This window comes from Belonocnema kinseyi, chromosome 2, assembly GCF_010883055.1.
Source record: "Belonocnema kinseyi isolate 2016_QV_RU_SX_M_011 chromosome 2, B_treatae_v1, whole genome shotgun sequence".
Taxonomy (NCBI): Eukaryota; Metazoa; Arthropoda; class Insecta; order Hymenoptera; family Cynipidae; genus Belonocnema; species Belonocnema kinseyi.
In genome coordinates this window covers 106,527,460-106,553,967 of record NC_046658.1, presented here as the reverse complement: position 1 = coordinate 106,553,967, position 26,508 = coordinate 106,527,460, and the positions used below count along the sequence as shown (strand labels likewise).

Genomic DNA, 26,508 nt, shown 5'->3' with positions numbered 1-26,508 from the left:
TGTCCGTCGTATTTTTCTGTGTGATGGTCAGTAGGAAAGAGAAAGTAGGGGCTGATGGGAGGGTAAAAAATGAGCGGAGAAGTTGAACGTGTAAGGATAAGTGGAAGGGGGGTTGCTAAAGGGAGTCAGGGGAAGAATAATAGTGGAGGGCAAGTGCGTGGAGAGGGAGTATGAGAGGGAGGGAAAGTGTCGGAAGGGAACGTAGAGGATCGAGTAAGGAGAAGAGATCAAATGGAATATAGGCGAAGTGAGGGGGAGGGAATTTTTGAAGTAGGAGAATAGTTTATAGGAGGGGTCAGTCTGGAAAGGGGTAGCTACGGAAATTACTCTGAAGTTTAGTATCGAAAAGGTTGGGAGGGGAAGTGAGATAAGAAGTAGAGGAGGTGGAGAAGTAAGGTAGGAAAAGTAGTGATGTGAAGATTCGAATGACTTAATTAATAGACCTGCAATTTTTCATGGAATGGCAAGCTTCTACAAATATTCAGTAGTTAGTCAACATTTATCAAAGGTGTGTAGGTCAATAAAAAAATATGAAGATATAAGGGATCAGGATGTGGTACCTGAAAATGACTTTTCCCAATAATAATTTTGATTATTTACCTTCTTCAAGTCTTTGCTGGCATCGGCCTCTTCGATCTTCCTCTTCTCTGATATTTTCTGCGTAGGCAGGGCAATACTGGCTTCCCGCAGGGGCTTTAGATCCACCTGAAACATGGAAATCGATCGGATGGTTAGTCGAGCATCAGAAAGGAGTTGATTTCTATACCTACAAGACACGATAGGTATACGATCAGTGGTGAGACTCAGACTTAGAATTTAACCTCCTGCACCTTGTGAGTGGCAACGAAGGGTCACAAGGGTCTCCCTGACAACGCCCTTTATACCTGCATTGCAGTATCTACCATCATCCTCTATCGTTTCCACCCTAACTACCCTCTCTATACAAAAGCGTCATTAGGGATATCAAACGGACCCTGAATCTACGAAATGCGTGTTCGAGATGATAACAGATCTGGCTGATAATACGACAAGTCTATGAGTTCATGATGACTGGGATAGTTAGGGTAAGTGGGGGTCGAGTCTGATGTCTGATATCTTCAATCGTAAGGAAACACGGTACTTTGTTAATTATTTGTCACGGTGATTGAGTAACGATTCTAATCAACATTTTGGAAATTAAACGGAATAATATTAAGAGACTTAAAAGATTTTTTGATAAAAAGAACCCACACCCTTCGAAATTTTGTTTGAATTAAAGTTTGCGTTAGACTAGGCGGTAGTGCTTCGGGTTTTGTAACTGGAAAGACTGGGTTCGATTTCTGCCTGAATTTTTTGTAAATTCCTTTTGATTTGAACTTTTTATTTGGATTTAACTATTAAATTTATTTAAATAAAGCTAAGATATTCATTTTTAACTATTCTTATCACAAGCAGAGCTTAGATCGACTAGAAGGTTTAAAAATACTCGCACTGGTGGCATAAAGTTACAAAGAAACTAACATAGAATTTTGAAAGAAGTCCACAAAAAGTCGCTTAGAATTTTGAAAGATAAGAAGAAAAGCAGTATCAAACACTGAATATGACTGGAGTAAGAACTTAATTTGTTTAGGAATATAGAGTACATAATTCTCAATGATTTTCAAATATTTTTAGCATAATAAAAATAAACTTTCAAGTTAAAACAATTTCTTAACAACAGTCATTTCAGCTACATGTAATCTGAATCTAAGTTTAAAATATTTATTTCTTAACTTTTAAGCTTGTCCACTTGGATTATTTTCAAATTAGAGAAGTTTATAATTTACATCAACTTTAAAATTCAGAAACATTCCTAAAGTTTCTTAACTGAAAAGTTGAATTTTCAACAAAAAAGATCATTTCTGACGAAAAAAAGGTGAATTTACAACCACATGTATACAAAAAAATAATTATTTTTAAAAAATAAGTTGCATTTACAAAGAAAATAGTTGAACTTTTAATCAAAAGCGATGGATTTTTAACAAAATAGTTGCATTTTTAACTAAGAAAGAATTTTCAAACAAAAAACATCAGTTTTCTACCATAAAAGTCGAATTTTCAATTCATAAGGACGAATTTTCTATCCAAAAGAAAGCATACATTTTTTACCGAAAAAATGATTATTACAGAAAGTAATTAAAGTTTAAACAAAATGGCAGAATTTGAAAACAAAAGATATCAAACATCAATAAAAAATAGTTGTATTGACAACTAAATATTTTAATTTCGAAACGAAAAAGACGATTTTTTTGGAAAACAGTTGAATCATTCATCAGCCTGAGCATCATGAAACAGATTATTTTCAACCAAGAAAAATTAATTTTTAAGCAAATAGCTGAATTTTCAAAAAAGTCACACTTAATTTTTAACCAAACAGATTCAACCTTAATTTTCAACAAAATAGGTGTATTTTAACCAAAGTTTCATTAAAAAATAGGTGAGTTTTCTTACTGGGTTCTATTTTTTCAGTTCCCATTTAAGCGCAAAAAGGTAGAAAATAGGAAAAGGGGGAAGCTTTTCGAAACCAGGAGAAAGAAGAAAAATTTCTTATAAAAAGGGGAAAATGTGAATACAGGAAAGAGACTAAATAATTTACCTGAATTTGAAATTAATCGAATTCCAACGCATTCAACATAAAAACGTCCAACTTGCAATTTAAAAAAATTAAAAGTTTGAATACCGATTTCATTTTTAATGTTCTCAATTAAAATTGTTGAATTTTGCCTCGTTTGTAATTTTAATTTTAAAAGTTTTATTGCGAATATAATTGAAATTAATTGTAGCGAGCTGCTATACAAAAGTCGACCTTCACCACTTTTACCGCAAGAAAAGTTGTTTTTTAATAGAAAATTCCAAATATTTTAATTAATTAAAAATTTATACTTTCGTTTTTATTAATTATATATAAGATAAAAATCAGGATAAAATCGAAGTTAAAATATGAAGATATGATGAAACAAAATGATACCAAAGAAGAATATAAATAGAAGAAAAAAATGGTATAAATAATCAATATTCTAGGTGGACGTCGGCTGATTATAAATATGCAATCAACGAAAATTTGTATGAAAAAAGAAAACTAGAAAAAAATTCGGTAGCAGGAATCGAGTCCAGCCGTTACGGTTAAAAACTCGAAGCGCTACCACCTGATCTTATTACTTTGGCATATAACATGCTTGGTAATGACCTATTACTGGAAGGTTTATGAATCCAAATAAAATTCCAAAACAGTTTCCTCTTGTGAAATAAAATTCCCTACGGAATATAAAGTTGTTTATTTTTTTCACATCTTAATGGAAAAAGGTAAATACACAATTGGTTAAAAATATTTGTATCCCCTCTAATTGGAGCTTTTCGCGTTAGATTTTCTGTTGTGAAATGTGAATCCTGGTACATTGGTTGGAATCCGATTTTCAGATGACATACAACGGGATTGCAAGCTAAATTAAAAGCACATGAAAAAAGGGTTTACTGTACTCGTATGCATGTTGATACTACATCCGCAGGTTGAATGCCGGATATGTAGATGCGCACGAACGCATATCTCAACAAAATTCGTTTCGAAAACATATTCGCTTCAGCCAATTGCTCTCGTTGCCTTCAATTTCCAGATACGTGCAGAATATTGTAAAAATATTCTAAAATTCGCTGCAAAAAACGGATGCCAGTTTGTCATCGGCATTTTAAATCATATTATTTTTAATATTTATTCAATTTTCATGTGTATGTATGAAATGTTCCGATTTGTCAAACAGACATACATTTATTTAAATGTTTTTATTAAAACATAGAGTGTATGGACAAAGTTAGTATTCAAAGGAAAATTTATTTCTGTGGGAACGACAACAGTTGAAGAGCAACTGTCATACGGGCGTTAGTGCCAAATTTCGGAAATGTATTTTATTGTCTAAAAAATGTTTTTACCCTATCTCATGTTTTTGTAGAAAATTATGGTCTATTTCGATTTAGAAATGGCTCAAAATTCATATTTGGTATATTTTTTATAGAGTACTATTATCTTTTATATTTTTAAAATAAAAAACTTTTTTAAAGAAAATATTGAAGAAACTATGTGGATTACCTGTGTACATTACTCATAATTGCCTGGATTTCTTTTTATTAAAAATGTATAACCCTGTATTACGGGTTGATTATCCCGAAAATAATTACATGCCTATTACTGGAATTACTTACATTACTCCGAATTATCTAAACTACATGTCCAATGCTCTGGATTACCCTGAATTAAAAGTGTATTACCCGAATGACTTAGATGACTCCAAATTAATTGAATTACGCCGGATGAAAATTAGATTCATTTAGTTAAAACTGGATTGCAATTGAATAAAACAACTTCGTTACTTTTTTTTGCATTCACTTCTAATTTCTCATTGTGAAACTAAAATTCTTAAAGTGCCATATCTCGGAGAAAAAAATCCGTTCGGGATGATCTGAAAATGTAAATGAAACGTAAGAAGAAGTAATAAACGAGTTCGCAAGCAATTTGAAGAACAAAAATCGCTGCAAACAAATGGCTAAAAATGGCAATTTTTGAACTTGTAGGTTTGCTTATCTAGAAATCCTGACGTAACGATAAATATGTACAGCAGATTCATTTTTAGAACATCAAACTCCTTCGGAGTTACCTAGTCTGGTCTTTGAGTACAATTTTTGCGCTGTTCATAATACAAAAGGGGTACAAAAAGGGGTTTTATTTTGTCAAATATATATTTATAAATAAACATTCCGTGACTAGGCATGTGAATCAAACTGTTAGATATTTTCCTAAACAATAACAGAGACTTCAGTAACGGTAACGCATAAAGCTTTAGTCACATGTTTCAGAAAATTCTGTTACAATTTAGTATGTACGGTTACTCTAACTAAAAATATCAAGATAATAACATTTTTTTTCTGTTCAATAATTTGAATATAATATATGTAATCTATATTTTTCCAGACCATATATAACTTATCTGGCCAAGAGGGCGTTATTTGAGGTGAACAGCGGATTCATTAATTCAAACCTGGATTCAGTATCAATTTATGCAGCTGCTGCTAGTCACTTGCAGTACAGATGTACCTTTTTAGATGCTCATTCATGAGTGTAGTGTAATTGTTCAAATATTCGAGGTTTGGCTTTTAACGGATTTTTACGTTTCGGCACTCACAGAATATGAAAATCATACAATTTTGTCGGTGTCTCTGTATATATCATTGTCTGAATATTGCAGCCACGCTAACTTTTGAAGGATTTGTCCAATCAATTTTTGTCAAAGTTTCTTATAGATGGGTAAATAACAAGAAAATTATCAAAATAAAATTTTTAATTTCGATGAAAATTAGAAAATTTATATACTTTTGAAGATTTTTGAAAATGTTCAGAAAAATAGAAAAAAAATATTTTTTTGATAGATTAGGAAAATTAATTTAAATTCGTCACTAGATATTGAATATACTTAGAAACTATCTGAGTTAAATTTTTCGATTAGACGCAAAATCAAAAAGTTAGATTTTTCAAAAATAAAATAAATTTTTTTTATGAGTTTCAGAAATGTTTGTCAAATTTTCTGGTACGCGACAAAAAGAATTGCAAGTTATCCTAATGACATTTTTAAATTCGATAAAACTTTAAAAAGTTATATGCTTTTCAACATTTTGAAAATTTTGAAAACTACACGGAGAAAAGGATATCGCACAATGATATCGCAAAATCTCTATATTGCAAGAAAGCGCAATATGATAACGTACAATCAGGTCCCGGAGCTTTTTACGATATTATAATGCACTAATTTCATAGAAAAAAATTAAGTTAAATTTGGTTAGTATCGTCTTCTATACGGCACGGCGTCCTTAGCAGCAATGGGAAAAAAGGCAGAGTATGAGTGAGTTCGAACTATAAATCGAAACACCAGATTTAAAACAATCACAGAAAAAAACGAAAAATTGGCTGTAGATAAGAACTGCAACGGTTAATGATTAAAAATATTTTCACTGAGGTTAGAAAAATAATCCTGAACTCGTCGATGCAAAATGTAACTGACAGATGGGAATTCCCATTTCTCTCAAATTTAATGAAGTTAAACGACGCTGGATAGCGCTGGCGTCCTAATTGTCACTACACCTCGAATAAAAATCGATCGATTATAAGATGAAAGATTACCCAGGCAAGGTTAAAAATCGGAAATTATCTTCGATTCATGTAAAGTTTATCTGGCAAGGTTAATTTTTGTTCCAGTGAATCTTTCACCTGGAATCGATGTAAACTTTATCTTTAATTTTTCTTGTAATCGTTTGTTCACTACTCGAACCCTCTTGAGATCACAAAAGAAGAAGCACAATGTGATAGCGTAATAAACTTAAATTCTTACGTTATACACTGAACAATTATGCGGTATATAATGTAAAAACTTACGATGTACGATATCACGATTTTGCGCTATTATAGTGCGATTGTTACGATATATAGCGCAGGAATTATGCTATATATTGTAATCCATGCGATATAGTTTCCTCAGTGTAGACATAAAATATATGTTTTGAAACTATTTTCATGAAATTTCTTAATTGGACAAAAGTTCCAAAACTTGGATCATTTTCAAAAATATGCCATTTTTGTTTTTAAGAGATCCGTGAGTTTAAAGACTTGTTTTCAGAAGATTTGAAAAACATTTACAAATGATCTTGCTGAAGGGTTCCAAGTGGACACAAATTATCGAGCGCGAAACGTGAGTTTCGTATGGAGAATATAATCGTCAAAGCCGTAGGCGCTTTAAGAACCTTCTTTAAAAACAAATCTAAAAAAATTTCAGTTACAATTTATGTCGGTAATTCCATAGAAGTTTAAATCACAGTTTTCGATTTAAGTTATAATATTTATGATATTTGAGAAAATTTACTTAAAGTGTACGCATTAAAAGTAAGAAAAACGAGCGCGAAGCGCGAGAGCGTACCCGCGCGCAATGACAATGTGCCCGCGCAGCGGACATATTTTTAGAAGTTCATTTATGAGGCAAATTACCACACTATCATGTAATTATTTTATTGCTAAGATATTTTGCTCGTCAACCGACCTTCTAGGTCGTTGCCTTAACTCACGATTTCAAAAGTTTTTTCAGGTTCTTCTTCTTGTACAAATATCGAATCCTTTTCATGCTTGAGTTCATTCAATATTGGAAAAGATAGGTTTAATGGATAGTTATAATTCAACACAATTTTTTGCAGTACATCGCCGCCCATAACCACAAGCATAATACTTGATGTTCTTCGAACGCGATCAAGAAACGAGGAGTGCGCAGTTGCTAACTGAGCACTTCCTCTAGTCACGGAAACTTATATTTCTGTTACCATTTGATTTATTTGAGGAAACTTTTTGTAATTTTCAGATACCGTTTCTGAATGTTAATAGAAATTTAGTAAATTTACTATAAATTTTACTGAATTTCGTTTTCAGCAACTTAGTTTCCGAAATTTCAGTTACTTTAGTATCCTAAATTTGTCGGAATATTCTGAAAATTTCTAATAGTGCAGGGATGCGTTTAAAAATTTTGAATTGGAACTTTTTTTTAAAGAACTGCAGGATTCGGTTTAGCGCAAGGCATAAGAACGATTTCATGTTATCGAAATTACATCCACTCTACGCTGCGGTTTTTGAAAGCGAGGATATCCGCAACTTTCGCGTCGGCAATCGGGACCTATACATTTTCCAGGACCAAATCCCGCTTGACGTTGCGTTGTGATATGCGGAAGCATCCCTGACGCAACGCATGGAATACGTCAAGGCATAAAAAACTTGGCAAATTGTCAAAATTGTATTTTGAAAGAACGTGACAATTTGACAGATAAAAGAAGAAACAAAAAAAAGCAATATTCACTTTCCCAGTAAAACTCAGTGAAGGTCAAATTTTTTATGTAATACTTTAAAAATAAGTAGATCATTTGTGTAATATAAATAACACAGAAAATCATGGGGTATTACTTTGATCTTGAAGTTGGATTAAAGTGTATTATTTTGAAAAAAAACTCTTTTACTAGGATTCTAAAACTGTTATATCAACTATTACATTTATAGTTGAAAATGAACTAATTGGTTGAAAGTTGAAACACTTTGTCAAACATTAATTTTTGTATTGTCTGAGCTTTATTGACTTTTAGCTGAGCATTCAACTATTTGGTTGTAAATTAATTTTTTTTAAAGTATATTTTAGGGTTAACAATGCAACCATTTTATAGATAACACCGGCCAACATGATTTTGTTGTTGGAAAGTATAGGGTCATTTCCGAAGTAATTTTTCACGTAGAATCCGAATCCGAGGTCAGAATTGGCCCATCGCGTCAGGATTTTAAGGTATTTGAGGTTATCTTCCCAAAAAATGGGGTTTTTGGCTACTTTTGAGGTTATGTACAGCAGACACAATTTTTTGGGGGATTTTTCTTTAGTTGTGTCATATAGTACTGCTTTTTCTCTTTAATTTGAGAGTTGAAGAGTTCAATTACCATTTTTCTTTACCAAGTTACGCCAATTTGAAATTACGAGGTATGTCCCATTATGTCTTGATCATTTGCTTTAAATACTTTGAGGCTTTAAATACTCTTGGGTACATAACCTCAAATATCTTAAAATCGTGACGTGATGGGCCAATTCTGACCCAGGATTCATATTCTACGTAAAAAATTACTTCGGAAATGACCCTCCACTTTCCAACAACAAAACCATGTTGGCATGTGGTATTTAAAGCAAATGCTTAAGACATAATGGGACATATCTCGCAATTTCAAATTGGTGTAATATATGATACGACTAAAGAAAAAATCCCGAAAAATGTTGTGTCTTCTTTAAATAGCCTCAAAAGTAGCCAAAAACGCCAATTTTTGGGTACATAACCTCAAACATCTTAAAATCCTAACGTGATCCTCCACTTTCCAGCAACTGACTTGATCCCATTATTTTCAGGCATGTGTAATTAATTGGTTTGTTTTAAGAATTGAACTATTTGGTTGAAAATTCATGTGTTTTATTCAAAATTGATCTCTATATATGGATGAATTTTTAAAAATTAATTAATTTACCTCAAAATTTAACGTGTCTATTTTTTTGCTGAAAACTTATTTTTTTAAGTTAAAAATTTAACAATCTCGTTTAAAATCCATTATTGTTGATTGAGAATTACCTTTCTTTTGGAAAATTCACCTTGTGTGGTTTAAAAGTTTACTGTTTTCATATATATTTTTATTTAAAAGTCAAAATTGAAAATTTTTAAAATATGTCTGAAAATGATATTTTTAAACAATTCTTTTACAATAATGTGCGCTTAATTTTTCCATAATTCTTCAACAATGAACCTATTCTCAATAAAAATATTAGTTATAATAGTTCTTAACTTCTTGATTTTTAATGTGAACTGTACAAAAAGTAAAAAAAATATATTCGTGATGAAACGAATGCTTGAGGAAGTGAAAACTGCCTTTTTTTATGAGAAATATCCGGGTCTCAACGTCTATTAGAGATAAACGTGACATTGGATGCACTTTGCAGCTGAACATGATGAGGTGCATTGTGTCGGACGAACAACAACGTTTTACGACTATGCCTTATCTTAATGTAGCGATGTTAGTTTCTTAATTGCCAATCTCTCAGGGCGTATTCCAGAAAACATAAACACAGTCAACGATACACAAATTGAACCCACGCATTTGGAAGTTCTGAGTCTATATGAAGTGCCTTATTAAATTTGCAAGTTTGGAAAAGGAGAAAATTACAACTTGCTTTTAATTTATTATGATGGAAAACGGCTGAAAGGGAAATTTCATTGAGACAAATGACTCACCAAAAATATATAAGGTACAACGCATTCTCCTAAGAAAAAAGTTATAAGAACAGTCAACATTGTTCTCTAAAAATTCCTTTATTATTAATTAAACCGCGATATTTATCAGTATAATTAAATATTTCTGTCCAAGATTTGTTATTTCATTTCTCCTGTAATAAATACTTTGAATGTAAATTGGAGATTTTTATTGGATTTTTAAATATTAAAAATTCTACAAATTTTTGAAACTAAATCTTTTTTTAATTCTTTAGGATATTCTAAAATAACTTAAAATGTTTAGAAGTTATTGGAAATTTGATGAATTTCTTCACATTCCTTGAAAATTTCGAAACCCGTAGAAATACTTTAAAATAAAATTTAAAATAACTCAATGAAAATTCCTTGGATATAAATGAAATTTAAATTATTGATTAATTTTTTCTAATATAATCTATTTAAATAAAATGCACGTACCCCAAGCGCGTTCGCGTTAATGAATTTTTATTTTTTAATATTGAAAAAATGAAGCATCTAAAAATACATAACAATTTTTAGACTAGTCAATTGAATATTGTAAGCTACAGGTCGACTAAGCCGTTAAAAAATAGAATCTTAGGTATAAAAAGTAAAATAAATAAAAATAACAAATAATTCGAAAGTTCTTGAATAACAGATCCGGGGCTTCACTTACTTAATTTATCGTGAAATTTTTAGACGAAATGATTATATATTGTAGACTAAAGGTCAACCAAACTGTTAAGAATAAAAATTTGTCATGTTCTCTGAATCTGTTGTTTCCAATTTTACAAAAATGGACATTATGTATGAAATATATTCGCGGTTCTTTTCTTTTGCGGAGATTCACTAGAAGAAATTTGGATACCTTTGAAATAAAAGAATTATTACTGACGCCTGAAAAAAAATTAATCATGTGAGTTTAAAAATCTTTAAAAGAAGAAGCATTAATGAGTTAATCTCAAATCGAAATTTCAGTTCAATTTCGCTATTTTACAGTAGAAAAAGTTACTGAAACCTTAGTGAAAATAATTTCCATGATGTGCCAGTCAAGACATAAATACAAATAAACACTTTTCCTAGCAATATTGAAATATTCTCTGTGGGTAGGCATTATAGCTGGTGCTCTCTTATCTATTATCGTTAACAACATTATTCGACGTTTGGCCAAAGTACCTCCTCTGCGAGTAATCTGGCTTTGTGGTGGTTTTATTTATGACCTCGAGAAAACTGAGTGTTATATTCTATTTAATTTCCAAGCCCTCCGTGTACCCATTGCGAAAATTAATTAAATCTCCAAACATATCATGAAACTGGCAGTATTCGAAAATTAACTGCACTCAAATATAATGGAACTGATACGGAGTTTATTAAACTCCTGGTGCTCCCACCAATAGTCAAAAACAGGAGTGTTAAAATCCTGGTGTCAACAGCCAATGAGGCAAAAACTGGAGTTGTTACACGCGCGGTGCCCCCCGCCAATTGTGACAAAACCTGGAGTTTATCAAAATCACGGCGCCTTCAGAAAACTTAGACAAAAGCCGGAGTTATTAAACTGCCATTGTCCCCCGACAATGGGGCAAAAACCGGAGTTTCAACTCCCAATGTCCCTCGAAAATCTGGCAAAATCCGGATTACTTAAATCACCGGTGTCCCTCTATAATGGGACAGAAACAGGAGTTTATTAAACTCCTGGTACCTCCGTCAATGGGGCAAAAAGAGGAGTGGATTAAAATCCCGGTGCCCCCAAAATTTGGGGCAAAAAGCAGAGTTTTAACACGCCCGATGCCCCTCTCCCCCCCCCCCCCCAATTGCGACGAAACCAGGAGTTATTAAACTCCCGGTGTCGCCTGAAAATGGGCGAAACCCGGAGTTACTAAAATGTCAGTGAACCCCCGAATGGGACAAAAACCAAAGTTATTTAACCCCTAGTGCCTTCCGACAATCGTACAAAAACAGGAGTTTATTAAACTCCTGGTTCCCCCCGTATATGGTGCAAAAAGAGGAGTTTATTATTATCCCGGTGCTCCCCGCCAATGGGACAAAAAACGGAGTTGTTAGACGCCCAAGGCCTACGCCAATTGGGACGAAATCCGAAATTATTAAACTCCCGGTGTCCCCCGACAATAGCGTAAAAACCAGAATTTATAAGGATCATACAAAAATAATTTGTATCTAGTTTTCTCTTGAATAATACAGACAACTCTGAAAGTTGCCTTAAACATTCTTTATGGCTTAAGGAAGGTTCAGTTTTAGAAAATTTTAGTCAATATTACTAGTTTTTTGTTGCATTGGCAACAAATCCCGTGTAGAAATTCAAATGGGGAACTAGTCTGGTTCCCAACCATTCGACCCGACTTAAAGTCGGGGGCTAGTCGGGACATCTGACTAGCTCCCCACAAGTAGCGTCCCGGTAGTTTAGTAGGGGGCTGGTCAGGTGACCCGACCTATCCTAGTCGGGTCCTGTTCAGCTACTAGTAGGGGTCATATGATAATACATCCGCGTGGAATATTAACCAAACTCCCCCAAATTTGTGGAAAATCCTCTAAAAGTTTGTCAAAATACTTATTATTTACGAAAATCTCCATAAACTTTTTTGAAATATTTAAAAGTGCTCAAATTTACCCAAGATTTAATGGGGAACATATCCTACGCTTAAAAATACATAAATTTATGTAACTAAAATTTCCCAAAATTTGTGGAATATTAATTTAAAAAAAAAACTTCAGCTGGAAGGCAGTAATGGAAGAGCTTCGCTCTGAAGGAAACGCCATGTTCGTCACAGTATTCTCTGCTTCAGGTAATTATGCTTCGTTACGTGTGGACTGCTGTCTTAAACACTCGACGCTTCATTTCTGTTGCGCAAAAGGCGGCACGTCGCGCCCTTGCGGATTTTCTTTAAAGCTACCCGTCCAGAACCGCAAGATTCAAATGAAGGTGGTAGCGAAATCTGAACTGCACCGTGCTTAATAGTTTACTACTAGGATACTGCTCTTCACTGATTAATCAAAAACTTTTTCTCTTTCCAATTTCAACTACATAAAGGATTAGAATTTATTTACATATGGCAAACCTTTCAGATCAATTTAAAAAAGAAGCTTCTGCACAAATTTAGAATCTTATGACTTTCGGCAGACTTTTAACCTACATCTATATGTATTTTTTCCAATATAGATTTTCTTAAAATTCCATATAAAGGTATTTATAAATATTCCTAGAAATTCGCAATTTTCTAAAAAATACTACAAAAAAATAAGATTGCGTCTTTTTGAAGATTTTAATCGTTGTTTTTATAAAAAAGTTTATTTTCGTATAAAATTATTAACTTAATAATTATTTATTAAGTATATTTGAGACGAATTTAACATTAATAAATCTTTTCTCCAAAAAACGGTGTAAAATTATTGTTAAATATATTTTTAGTGTTTTAGAATGAAAAAATCATTACGCTTTTTTAAATATTACCTCATTTGATAAAACCTCGCCGAAAACTCAAACATAAGAATAATCCGACCAGAGCCCTACTAGCTCCCGATCAGAGCCTGAAGATTACCCGCACGGAAATTAGTGAGCAAAATGCCCGACTAGCCCTTGACCAACCACCGACCAGGCCCCGACTAAAATTTTGACAACAAAAAGCCCAACTAGTCCCCGATTAGCCCCCGACTCTGTACTTTGTCAAAATTAATAACCCGACTAGCCCCCGATTATTGTCCGACTTGTAATAGGGCCAAATGGGATTATTTCCACACGGGATAATGTAGAACTTTGACGCAAAGTTTTTAAAATAAAAAAAGTTCACTGAAAGTGAGTCAAAGTTAATTCCATATTCAATAGCATATAGTGAAATTCAATGGAATTCAGTAGAACGCAATGAAAATTAATGCAATTGCTTGAAATTAATTGTAATTTACAGGAATTAAATATAATGCGATGTAAACTGAGGACAGAGTGCTATTAAATCAATAGTCATGGATCAAAAGCAGATAATTTGTTTATGCTAATAAATATTTATTAAACAATAATTTATCAATTTCTGTTTAATCGCGATGCTATGAATTTTATAGTATGTAGCAAATATTTCACTCAGTAGAATTCCTCCACATTAAACGAAATTAAATCATTTTCAACTCATAGTTAGTTCGGACTTAATTAGGCGGTATTGCTAGTTTTTTTTGCAAAAAATAATATAGAACTTTGACGTCACATTTTTTAATAGAAAAATTCCTTTGACAGCAAGTTAAAGTTAATTATATATTCAATAGCATTTAGTGGAATTAAATAGAATTCAATAGAAGGCATTTAGAAATCAACGGAATTCAAAGAAATTTATAGAAATTTACAGGAAGTAAATGTGATTCAACGCAAACACAGAAAAAAGTGTTATTTAATAGAGTCATCGATTTTAATTAGATCATTTATTCATTTGAATGAATATTTTTTTTAAACAAGATATCAATTAATATCAATATATCAATAACATTATCAATTTTGGTTCAATAGTGATGCTAAGAATTCTATAGTATGTAGTATAATTTGGATTCAATAACAGATCTTGAACTAATTTTATTGATTCAATAGGATTTTGTATGGATTCAATAATATGTTTTCTCCGAGTAATTCCATGTAATTTAACGGAATAGAATTGAATCGAAGGTGAATACAACGGATTTCCAAGTGATTCTATTTAAACTCAATAGTATTCAATTCGATTCATACACGTTTAATGGAGTTTAATAGTTTTCAATTTATAGTAATTCCGCACTTAATTAGTCTTCTTTATTCATAATGTGTACCCTAAGGGTTTACATGACTTCTATTCCTTACAATCTTTCCGTTTATATCTATATTTTTTTACAATCTTATCCTTTCTCTATATACAATTATTTACAACTATTTACATAAAGTCTTATATACAGTTCCTTATTTCTATTTCCTGCGATATCGAAATTTAGGACTTATTAGCAAACGAGTGAGCGAGCGAGCGAGCGAAAGCGAGAGTGCAAGCGAGAGAGAGACAGAGAGAGCGCATGAGAACGCAAACGTATATTAGTCTACTTAACTTTCATTTTACCATAACTTACAATTTTCACGCTTCTAATCTAAGCGACTTCTGTTTCCTTTTTCTTTCACCTTTTTATAACTCCATTTACCTTTTTCACGTGCATTCTTTCATTCTCTCTCATTAGCTCCTCTAGCACCCTTCAAATCCTTCATCCATTCTTCTCCTATTCCATCCTCCCCTAGAATCTTAACCACATTTTCTTGCCAAATTCCTTTATCTTTCATTCCTCTCCTACATCCTTCCCATACATGCTCCCATGTTTCCTCCTCCCATTCCCATATTCTACAATTTCTGTTCTCTTCTTTTTCCCAGTAAATTCCCTCCCTTACCTCGTTTCTCAATCTAAATCTTGCTATTCTGGTCCAACTTCTCTCTTCCTATCCCTTTTATAAATACTTTGGCACTTCCTCCTTTTTTATCATCTGATACAATTTATTGTTCGCCCTACCTCTCTTCTCTTCTACCTCCATCAAACACATTTTCGCCAACTCCCTTCCCTTTCCCTCCCTCAGCTTCGTCTCAAATTTCCATGCCCTCTTTCCCGCTCTAATACTTAACTTATCCTTTTGCGCTTCTTCTCTCACCATATCTTTCCTTTCTTTCCATCCCCATATCTCTGCTCCATAACCTAATACTGGCCATACCAGCGTATCGAATAACCACATTCTCCTTCCCCAATTTTTTTTAACCTTCTTTTTTCTATTCCCCATATCTGTTTCATTACCCCTGCTGCTTTTTTTTATCCTTTCTCTTATATGTGCTGTATGATCTCCATTCGTCTGCAAGATATATCCCAAATATTTATACTCTTTGACTTCTTCAGATTTTATTCCTTTCTATCTCCCTGTCTATTCTTTCTTTCTTCTCCCTCCTTTTCTAAACCTCATTATCATTGTCTGTTCTACATTTAAATTTAGCTTTTTCCCATCTAAGTATTTCTATAAACCTGTAATTAATCCCACCATCCCTTCTTCATACTCTACCATCAACACTATGTCGCCTGCGCATGCCAGTTTATATATATTTTTCTTCCCTATCCTAACTCCTCCCTAATCCTTTCTCCTCATTTCTTCTTCCAAGTGTGATATTAATAAATTACATAAAAGTGGGCTCAGAGGACACCCCTGCCTCACACCTCTCACCAACCAGAAACTATCTCCTACTTGCTCTCCTACCTTTACCCTGCTTTTTGTCTCTCTAAAAATTTCTGATACTCTCTTCATTAATCCCTCTCTTATCCCTTTTTTTATCATAACTTTTTTAAATTCTCCTCGGTTTAATGAGTCAAACGCCGCCTTTAAGTCCGCGAACATTACTAACATTGCCCCTTTTTCCCTTTTAACTCTCTTGTTTACTAGATAGTTCAGAACATATATGTTGTCCATTACCCCCATTCCTTTTTAAAACCCTGTCTGATTCGTTGACTCGATATTATTTTCTTCAACTTCTATCTTTAATCTCTCCGACAAAATAGTTACATATACTTTATACAGTGTTGGCATCAACGTTACCCCCTATTATCTTTAACCTCCTCTGCCTTGCCTTTCTTTATTATTGGTATAACTACTCTTTCTTTCCATAACTCTGGCCACCCCTCTCCTCTCCATACTCTATAACACATAATCCATGCCCATTCCTCTAATTCCTCCCCTCCATATTTCCATACTTCATTTGGAATCTCATCTATACCAGGTACCTTTCCATCCTTCATTATTCCTAAAACTTCAACTATTTCTTTCCTTGAAATGTCCTCTTCCTCATCTCTTTCTCTACCATATTTTCCTCCCTTTACAACTTTTCTCTCTACTCCTCCTAGCAAACCCAAAAAATATTTCTTCCATTCTATCATTTCAATATCTTGGTTTACTCTTTTTCTTCTTTTTCTTTCTCTATTTACTACCTTCCATACCTCTTCTTCCGTCCTAGCCTTCTCCACCTCTTCTTCAAAACTTTTATTCTCTTCCTCTTACTTTTGATAACACAACTCAGTATACTCTTTCTTTTTTTCCCATATTCTTCCCCATTACTTTTTTATTTTCTTCACTTTCTTAATTCCTTTCTGATCTCCTTTTTTTTCTTTGCAGTCCTCATCCCGCCCACTTCTATTCCCCCTTTACTAACTTCATATTTGTTCGTGCACTCTAATCCTATTTTTATTTCTCCTATCATTTTTCCCATCTCCTCGTCCACATTTCCCTCTCCCATTTTTATATTTGTTATTTTTTCTCTAAACTGTTGTTTTCCTTTCCTTGACCAATCCCTTTTTGCTACACTTATTACATTTGCTGCCATTTTACTCATATTGCTATTGCTTTTTTGTCCCTCTAATGTCACTATTAAGGGAAAGTGATCCGAATGAATATATTCACCTACCTATAGTTTCTTAACCTTCTCTCTTACCTCATCATCCACTATCACATAATCAATTACCGTTCCCCTTTCACTTCCTGAGCGTGTATAATCTCCTTTCCATCCCCTTCTATATTTCCGTTTAAGATATACTATTCCAACTCCTCTAAGCTTTTCAACAACTTTTTTCCCTCCCCATTTAGTACCTTATCTTTGGATTTTCTTCCTCTCTTCTCCCCATTCCCTTCCTCCTCTGTCTCCTGTTCTCGCATTGAGATCCCCACCTATTATCATCCCAATCTCTTCTTTATTTTCTTTAATCATTTCTTTAATCTCCTCTGCTTTTTCCTGCATATCACCGTTCACATAAATCCCCACTACCTTCCACGTCTCTCCTCTCATCATTGTCTCTTCTACTATTACTCTTTCTTTTTGTTCATTCCTGTCTTTCTTATCTTACCCTGTTATACATTCATTTCTTACTTCCATCACCATTCCTCCCATTGTTCTGCCCAATTTATTCTTCCTCTTTGCATTTTGCACTTGCCATTTGTAACCTCTTGGTAACCTTCCCTTTACACTTTCCCATCCCTTTTCATCTAGCCACGTCTCCATCATTATAACTACATCCCATTGTGTCAAATTTCTCATAAACTCCTTATCCTTTCTCTCCAATCCTGCTATATTGCAGTAAAAAATCTTCCATTCTTCCCTAATTTCGTTTCTCATCTTTTTTTCCTTCTTACTATTTCTTATTTTCCTATCTCCCGTTCCTTCCTCTTCTAGTTTCCCTGCACCTCCTTTCTTACTATCTGTTCCCTTTCTTCATCCCAATCCTACCATACTCCATCTATCTGAATTCTCCCATACTTAACCCATGCTCTCTTTCCCTTTTTTCTTTCCTCTTCCGCTATTCTCCTTAATTTATACTACATCTTCCTTTCTACCCATGTCAAATCATCCTCTATACTCTCTGGACTACCATATAATAACCTCTTCTTTGTCATCACCTCCCTCTCATGTTCCCATTTCTTTATTTTCACCAGTATCATTATCTCCCCTCTTCGCATCTCCCTTCCTACATTTCGCATTTCCTCTATCTCTACCTTCGCATCAATCCTTTTTAGTACTTCGTCCACCCCTTCCTTCAGCTTCTTCCCCTCTAATCTTTTATCCTTGATCACTATGTTTAATTTTCTTCCTTTCCTCTCTTTCCTTTCTATTCTTTGTTCTATTTTTCTCAGCCTTTCCATCTCCTTATTCCCACTCTTGTCCCCATCACAATCCCCGTTCGAGCTCTTAAGTTTCTTCATCCTACCTCTCATCTCCTCAACCTTTGTATTATCAACTTCTTCCGGCTTCGCTAGTTTTTGATCCAATGACTGCATCCTCTTTTCTAACTTTTCCCTGATTTCTTACCATTTTTTTCATTCTTTCTTAACTTCAGCCATTTCCCGCCTAATTTCCTTCTTTAATTACTCTCCCCTTTTCTCCTGCTTTTTTTCATAAATCCCTATTACCTCTATCATCACTTCTCAAATTTCCTTTAGTCTTTCCTCTTTTATCGACACTTCACTTTCATCTCTACTACCGTCAGCACCCTTACTGTTATCGCTCTTCCCTACCAAATTCTGCTTTTCCGGCGGCGATTTAAACATTTTCTGGTACTTTACACTTGCCCCGATATCTTCCTTCTCTTCACTGCTTTCCCTCTCCCCTCTCTTCCTTTTGATAAATGCTTCTATTGACCCTACGCTTTTTGCTCATAATCTTTCCTTTTCTATAGTTTGTTTATACTTGCTCTTGCCTTCCTTTCCTTTATCTCTTCTTTCGGCGTACTGAGCACTTCATGCTCTAACTCTGTTTCTTCCGCGGAGATATTCGCTCCGCTAGCCATGAATCAAATTCAAAATTTCCCGCCTTCTATACTTCCCTAACTCTATCTACCGTCGCTGTCTGGTACCTGTCTCGCCTTTCTTTGTCGCTACCTAACCCTGTTACTACCAATCCGTCAACACAGTCTTCCCACCCTGTCACAAATCTCCAAACAAACTTCCACACAAATCTGTCTCAATCCTCCAAAATATCTTCCTCCCCGTTGCAATCTCACAATCCCTCAATTAGATCTCTCACATCCACACCCTTCTACACACTTTCACAATTCACTCACCACAAATTTCACCACAATATCAGAAAAACTCAGCATCAACAATTCCCACTACTTTACACTTTCACGCCAGAAACGGAAGTCCCACCTAATTAGTCAGTGTTATTAGTTTTTTCAGTGGCAACAAATAATTGAGAAATTTTACATTAATTTCTTAACATTAAAAATTCCATTGACGAATAATTGACAAAAATGCTAAAACAGAATTGAGAAAATTTGCATAGTTATTTAACCTTCAATTAAACATATTAATATTTGAAATAAAACTTCTTTCTTTGAGATCGATGAAAATGATAACATATAAATATTATTATTATTATTGATTAATATTAATAAATATATAATAATTTATAATTATAAAATTATCAGAATTAATATTATTATAATTTAAGTTAAAATTTTTATTTAAATAGGAATAAATCCAGTACCCTACATTAACTTTTAATAAAAATAAAAAAGCACCATGTTAGTTAATTCAATATTACAATTCTGAAAACAATTTAAGTACGCTAAATAAAACTACCTGACTCAAATAAAAATCCCCTTACTTTTCTAGGATGTCCAGGTGCACAGGTCCAAAAAAGCATTAGAAATTTTTTTCTCGAATTTTCAAGTTTACCAAAATTTATATTTTAAATTTTATCCCCAAAACGTCTGTTTTATACAGTCGTTAATCAAAAACAATACATAAAATGTTATTCTTTATTGATAATCATATGTTCAAATAGGTTGCTTAAACAATTTACTAGTTCAGACTAGCGCTACATTTGCTTGTCGAGGCTAGCGTTTTACCATACAAAAACGTTTCACCACTACTTAGTCCCATAACAGACCATCTTGACAGAGCCACATTTGCGATCTCAAATTAATCTAACAAATCTTTATTATTATTACTATATTATGCCATTAGGCTAAATCCCTTTTATTGTAAGCGTGACTCGCTCGGTTCTAGTCTTGTTATAAAGTTTGGGATCAAGTAGTTCATATGAGAAAAGTGAAAATGGGAAGTTTAAGGGGAAGTATAAGTTGGAGGGGGGAGAGGGTATAGATTTTAAGATTATTCTAGGATTTCCATGCTGCTTATTTAAATAAAACGTTAGTTCCGCAATACCAATACGACCTAGGTAGTTGATCAATCTGTCTAGCAATCACCTGAAGTGAAAAGCTTCACAAAGTCATCATGTGTCATGTATCACACAAAAATACCAAGTAAAGCTCTATTTTAAGAGATTTAAACTAAAGTTAAGGAAATTTGGGTCGACTTAAGAGAGCCGAAGCTAATTAAGTTAACTACATTTTATATCAATTGAACCGTTACTTATTATATATCAAAAAGTAGCGTGATATTCTTAAGCACTGGAAAATTGTTATCGTCGACAATGACGTGAAAGCGGGAGGATTCGCAACAGCGGCAGCGAAATAAAAATAAGTAATACGTGGGATACATGCGATATGCTTCACATTTACATTTACATCCCTCATTGTTTCGCTGCGGTACTGCCACCCATGCACGTGTTCCTAAATCGCAGTCACTTTTCCGCATAATTTCAGGAAATATAAAATATGCAGCTTTTTCCATAAAAAATGAGAGATATGAAGTCCAATAACTATTTCTTGGTAATTACACTCTTTTTCAAAGTGATTTCATACTTTACGGATTTAACCATTAAATGCATTTATTTAATATTCAAAAAGTTTCACAATTTTTAACAAATCTGACTACAAGATTTATAAATGAGATTACAAAATACACAACCAAAATTTTTATCAAAACAGGGGAAATAGGGTGACTTATTAAGAAAATAGGGGAATAAATGTTCTTTAATAAAATTATTATATAGGTAAAATTATGAATTTAATATGAAACGCCTTAGATTTCTAAGTGTTCCCATCGAAATATATTGCATTTTCTACAAAGAAAGATGAGTTTTTAACAAAAACAAAAAATTAACAAAACAGCTGCATTTTGAACTTTATAAAAATTGAACTTTCAAGACAATGAAACGAATTTTAAAAAAACTGGATTTTCAAGCCAAAACGACTAATTTGTTAAAAAATATAGTTGAAGTTTCATCTCAAAAAGTTTATTTTCTACCAAGAAAGAGGACTTTTCTACCAAAAAATTAAATTGCAAGCAAGAAGATTAATTTTCTAATAAAAACTAAAAATTTAACAAAATACATGAATTTTTAAACAAAATAGTTGAATTTTCAACTGAACGAAGATATATTTTTAACTTTGGAAATAAATTTTCTATTAAAGAGACGAATTCTTAATTAAATTTTTAAAGCTTCGACCAAAAGAATTAATTTTTAGCAAATTACTTTAAATTTCAACAAAGTGGTTGAATTTACCACAAAAAAAAAATTTTTAATAAAATATCTAATAGTTGGTATTTCAAATAAAGAAAATGAAATTTCTACCAAAAGAGAAGAATTTGAAAAACAGAAAGATGAATATGCGACCAAAAAGATTAATTTTCTACCAAAAAGACGAATTTTTATTAGAATATATAAATGATTAAAATAAACAGTTGAATTTTAAACTAAGAAAGATCAATTTTCAACCGAAAATGAAAAAGTTAAATTTTCAGTAAAAAAATTTAAGTTTCAACAAGAAAAGATAAATTTTCAACAAAGGAGATGAGGTTTCAACTACAATTATAAATTTTTCAAACAAAAAACAAAATTTTCAGTAGAGAAAGAACAAAAGTGTATGCAAATTATTGAACTTTCAACTCAACACACGAATTTTCCGAAGACAATTAAATTTTCAGCCCAAACATATGAATTTTCAATCAAAAAGTTTATTTTCAATCAATCAATTGCGTTTTATCCAAAAGAATAAAGAAATTTCAAATAAAAAAAGACAAATTTCCAACTAAAAATGTCAATTTTGAAACCAAAATGGAATGACAACATTTTCAGTTAAAAAAATTAATTTCAAAACAACAAAAACCTTAATTTTCAACAAACACCATTAAAACCTTTGTTTTTAACAAAATAATTAAATTTTCAACCAAACAGATGAATATAAAAAATAGATTTTTAACATAGTAGTTTTACCTTCTATCATTTACTTGTAATTTTCTACTAAAAAGGTGACTTTTTAACAACATACTAAAAATTTTTTTTAATAATTAAATTTTCCACCAAAAAGTAAAATTAATATACAAAAGAGAGGAATTTTCAACCAAATTCTTATTGGAATTTTAACCAAAGATAGTTCGATTTTTTTAATAAGTTTTTATTAATTGAATTCGGAATTAAGCGAAAAATGATAAAAGGGTGAAGTTTCTTTAAAAAGGAATAAAAAAGCATTTCTTTAAGAAAACGGGCGAAAAATTGAACAGGGGTAAGTGTTTGAAGTCTGAGATTATATAACTCAAATAATTATCATTCATATCTCCACTTTGGTATTTGTATTTTACGATGTTATAGTACATAAACAAACTCAAACTTTTAAGGAATGGTAGTGGAAACCAGTACGAGTTGAATATAACATTTTTTGAATTCATAAAATTGATAAATGATGAAAAAGAGAAAGAAGTATATACAAAATTAAACCAGGAAGAAAGAAAACTATAAATAATTTTATTTTAATAAGCAGAAAAAAATTACTTTGATACTTCAGCCTAACCTCTAAATAATCTATCCACCTCCTACTGAATAACACTTATCATAAAACTAAAGTAAAATATATTTCCGATGAAAATTAGAAAAATTACAAACTAGAGAGTTTGGGAGCAAAAAATTGGACGGATCAAATGAACCAGTAAAAGAATGATAAAATCTATCAGCGAGCAAAATTTTCATCGCCATGTTAAATACGAAATAACAATTTACTTTGAAAGTCTGCCACTTTTTTTCATTATTCAGTTCACACTGGTATTCACCTTGTACAGTCTTTTTTAAAAATCCAAGAATTTCTCGAATTTTGTACATCGACTTAAAATTGTGGCATGACCTAGGAAAATTGTAGTAAAAATATGAAATTATTACTGCAGCCTTTGAAATCTTTAATATACGCCAAAAAAAACTTGAAAAACCTCAAAGAGTTCTCGAGATGCATTGGACATTTCTAGTAATATCTGGGGAATCCGTAAAGATATAACAAATTTCTTTGGCTTAATTTAAAGATAAGAGTTCAAGGACTGAATGGTATGAATGTAAAAAAATTTTTACTACAACTTTTTTCGAGAAATTCTTGAATTTTTTAAAAACTTCGAACCTCCTATGCTTTTTTATGGCCGTGTACATAGTTTCCTACGGTAGTATAGAAAAAACCAGTATGAGTACTAGGTATACCACTACGAACTGAATAATGAAAAAACTGACGGGGCTTTAAAGCAAAAGTTCCATAATATTGTTTTATAAGCAGTATTATTAAAAAATAGTTTTATAATAAGGCTTTTTATGACTTAAATACTATTTTGCAATCGAATTAATAGAAAAATTTGTTTTTATCGATGAAAATTTTGATCGCTGAAAGATTCTATAAATAATTTGCGACCGTAGTGAAGGTCAATTCGTTTGAAAATAAATTTACAAACAAATAAAGTTATAACGAGGAAATCATATATCTGCAATACATTTCGAACTTTAGTGTCACTGACATCGTTATCCGCTTATAGCTATTTCTGTATTTCCGTTCCTTCAGCAAGCTCGTTATTCCTTTTCACCAGTCTAACGAGATTGTAGATTCAAAGGTAAACAAAATAATGTAACAGTAAGTAGAAACATTTCAAATTTAAGCTGGTAATTGTGTCTACATGAACAAACATAAATTTTCGGACTGAAAATTATTTTAATTAAGAGAGGCTACATGGTAGTTTTCATCATATTGATGCTACTTTAATGAGCTAATTAAATTATGATTTCATCAAATATATAATTTCCTCATTCTATCATATTTTGATTAAAGATTCATTAATGAAAAATAGACCACGTTTATTGGTAAATTTCACTTTGTGCATAAAATGCCTGGTTTGTGAAGTCAAAATTCATTTGAAAAAAATAAGAAAAACCAATTTTCAATGAAATAGTTATATTTTCTACTACAGAGATGAACCATTTTTAACCGAGCAGATTAAATAAAAAAAAACAATATTATGTACTTTTCCCACTCGACAATCCAGCAAGTCTCGTTGCAAGCGAAAAAGTGACCAAAAAATAGTAAAACTGTTTATGTAAAAACCCAATTTAACAAATAAATATTTACTAAAAGGTTCACTGTGGCGTTTTAAAATGATCTTTTACACCTATGTTTCAGATTTAATCGTTTGATATACGTTTCGTTCACCAGAAGTAAGCTACTTAATAGACCCTCAAACAGGAGTAATAAAAGCTTAAAAAAATGATCATGGAAAAAGGTAATGGGCCAAAAACGAAAGCCGTCCCAACCTGTCCGACTTTTTTCCCTACATAAAAGGCTCGTTCACCATGAATTAAATAAAAAATAAATAATGAATAAATAAGCCTTTGAAATTTAATAAACGATGGTATTAAATCATATTTTTTCAAGGAGGGTTTTGTATCAACTGAATATTTCTTCCCTATTCATCGCTCAGTCTAGATTTATCATCGCTTTTTCTCTTTTCAAACTGTTATACTACTGCTAAGCATAACGTCGCATTATGCTATAACTTTACCTCAAAAGTAAGCACGCGAGTTTCACAAAGTTTAAAAACACGCCGTATTTTTTCACCGTAAAATGACATGTCTTGACAAAGTGAAGAAGGTAATGTGTAGACTTAGTGAAAAATAAAAGGAGAGCTTTATTAAGCCACCAAAAGATTAATTAGTAACTGCAGTTACAAAAATTAATTGGTTCTCTGCGATTGCGACAGACTTTAAATAATTTTTTTTGTAAATTTTAAAGCGCCTAACAAAATATTTTCTTCGTCTAAAATTGATTAGAACTGAAAAACTTCAAGACGTAATGTTATTTTTTTTAGTTTATTGGCATGTTCTTCATCTTACTTTGAAATAATGGTAGGAAATTAATGAAGGTAGCCGTAAGACCGAAAAAGGATCCAAAAGTGACTCATTTCTAAACCAAAAAAAGTTAATAAAAGTAACTAATGTTCATTAATCATGTGCCAAATATTCTTTTTAGTTTCAAAGAATTCAAAACAAGTTGATGAAATTGATAAGGATTCCAGGTGCATTTTAATAAATTGAGGATAAATTCATAACACTTTAAAATAATTTAACCTCAAACGAATTCAAATGAATTGGAAAACATTTTTAAAATCTAAAAAAATCCATTCATTTCGGCAAAATTTAAGTGAATTTAAAGGATTTAAAGGGAAATAAGAAATCGATTAAATAAAATTCATAAAAATTAATTTAAAATGTTTACAAATCAAATAAAATAAAAAAAAACTTTAATAAAAAATTCGAAAATATGAAAAAATTGAATGAATTTAGTAAGTTTAAAATTAACAAAATTCGATGAAGTATCTAAGAATTCCAAATGAGTTTAAAAAGCCTCAGGGTAAATAAAATAAAATATAAAAATAACCCGTCGGATTGAGTAGCATGAAGTGAATTACGGAGAAATGAAGTGAATTAAACAAATTCAAGAGAATTCTAAAGAATTTAACAGAATAGAATTCAACATAAATTAATAAGAATTCAGGGTGAATATCAAATTAATTTAGATCTTGACACCCTACGAAATTCCTCACTTCTTCTGAATAAGTTCTTCGAAATCCATTAAAATATGATAAAATTTCGTGAAATTGCTATTAAAATCTTTTGAAACACTAGAAATACCATGGAATCTATTAAAATACCCTACAATGTATCCAAGCCTTTAAGATTATTTAAATTTACTAACGGATTTTATAAATTACTGAAAATACCCTAAAATATTTCAAAAGAATTCAAGAAAATTAATTTTAAATTAAATATTTATTTATTAATTATTTTATTTAATTATCATTAAATAGTGATTTGACCAAGAAAATTCCTTGACTTTTCCCTAATTTCCAGATTTTTCCTGACCTACGGCCGCACTGTAAATAAAAAATAAAGGACTTAAAAAATGGCTCAGCGTAAACATCGAAAACATACTCCA

General features: G+C 32.0%; 1 protein-coding gene and 1 long non-coding RNA gene across 3 annotated transcripts in view; one reads left to right on the top strand and one right to left on the bottom strand.

Annotated features, from left to right (window-relative positions):
* LOC117168051 (RNA pseudouridylate synthase domain-containing protein 2-like) overlaps positions 1–26,508 on the bottom strand; it is a 485,526-nt gene that overhangs the window by 136,859 nt on the left and 322,159 nt on the right. For both annotated transcript variants that reach the window (XM_033353396.1, XM_033353397.1), the window contains one exon: positions 601–705. In XM_033353396.1, the coding sequence (XP_033209287.1) occupies positions 601–705 (105 nt within the window). The remainder of the gene's footprint in view (positions 1–600; positions 706–26,508) is intronic.
* On the top strand, positions 9,692–24,938 carry LOC117168053. The gene is made up of 2 exons (XR_004466452.1): positions 9,692–9,860; positions 24,697–24,938. It is a non-coding gene; the product is annotated as an uncharacterized LOC117168053 (long non-coding RNA).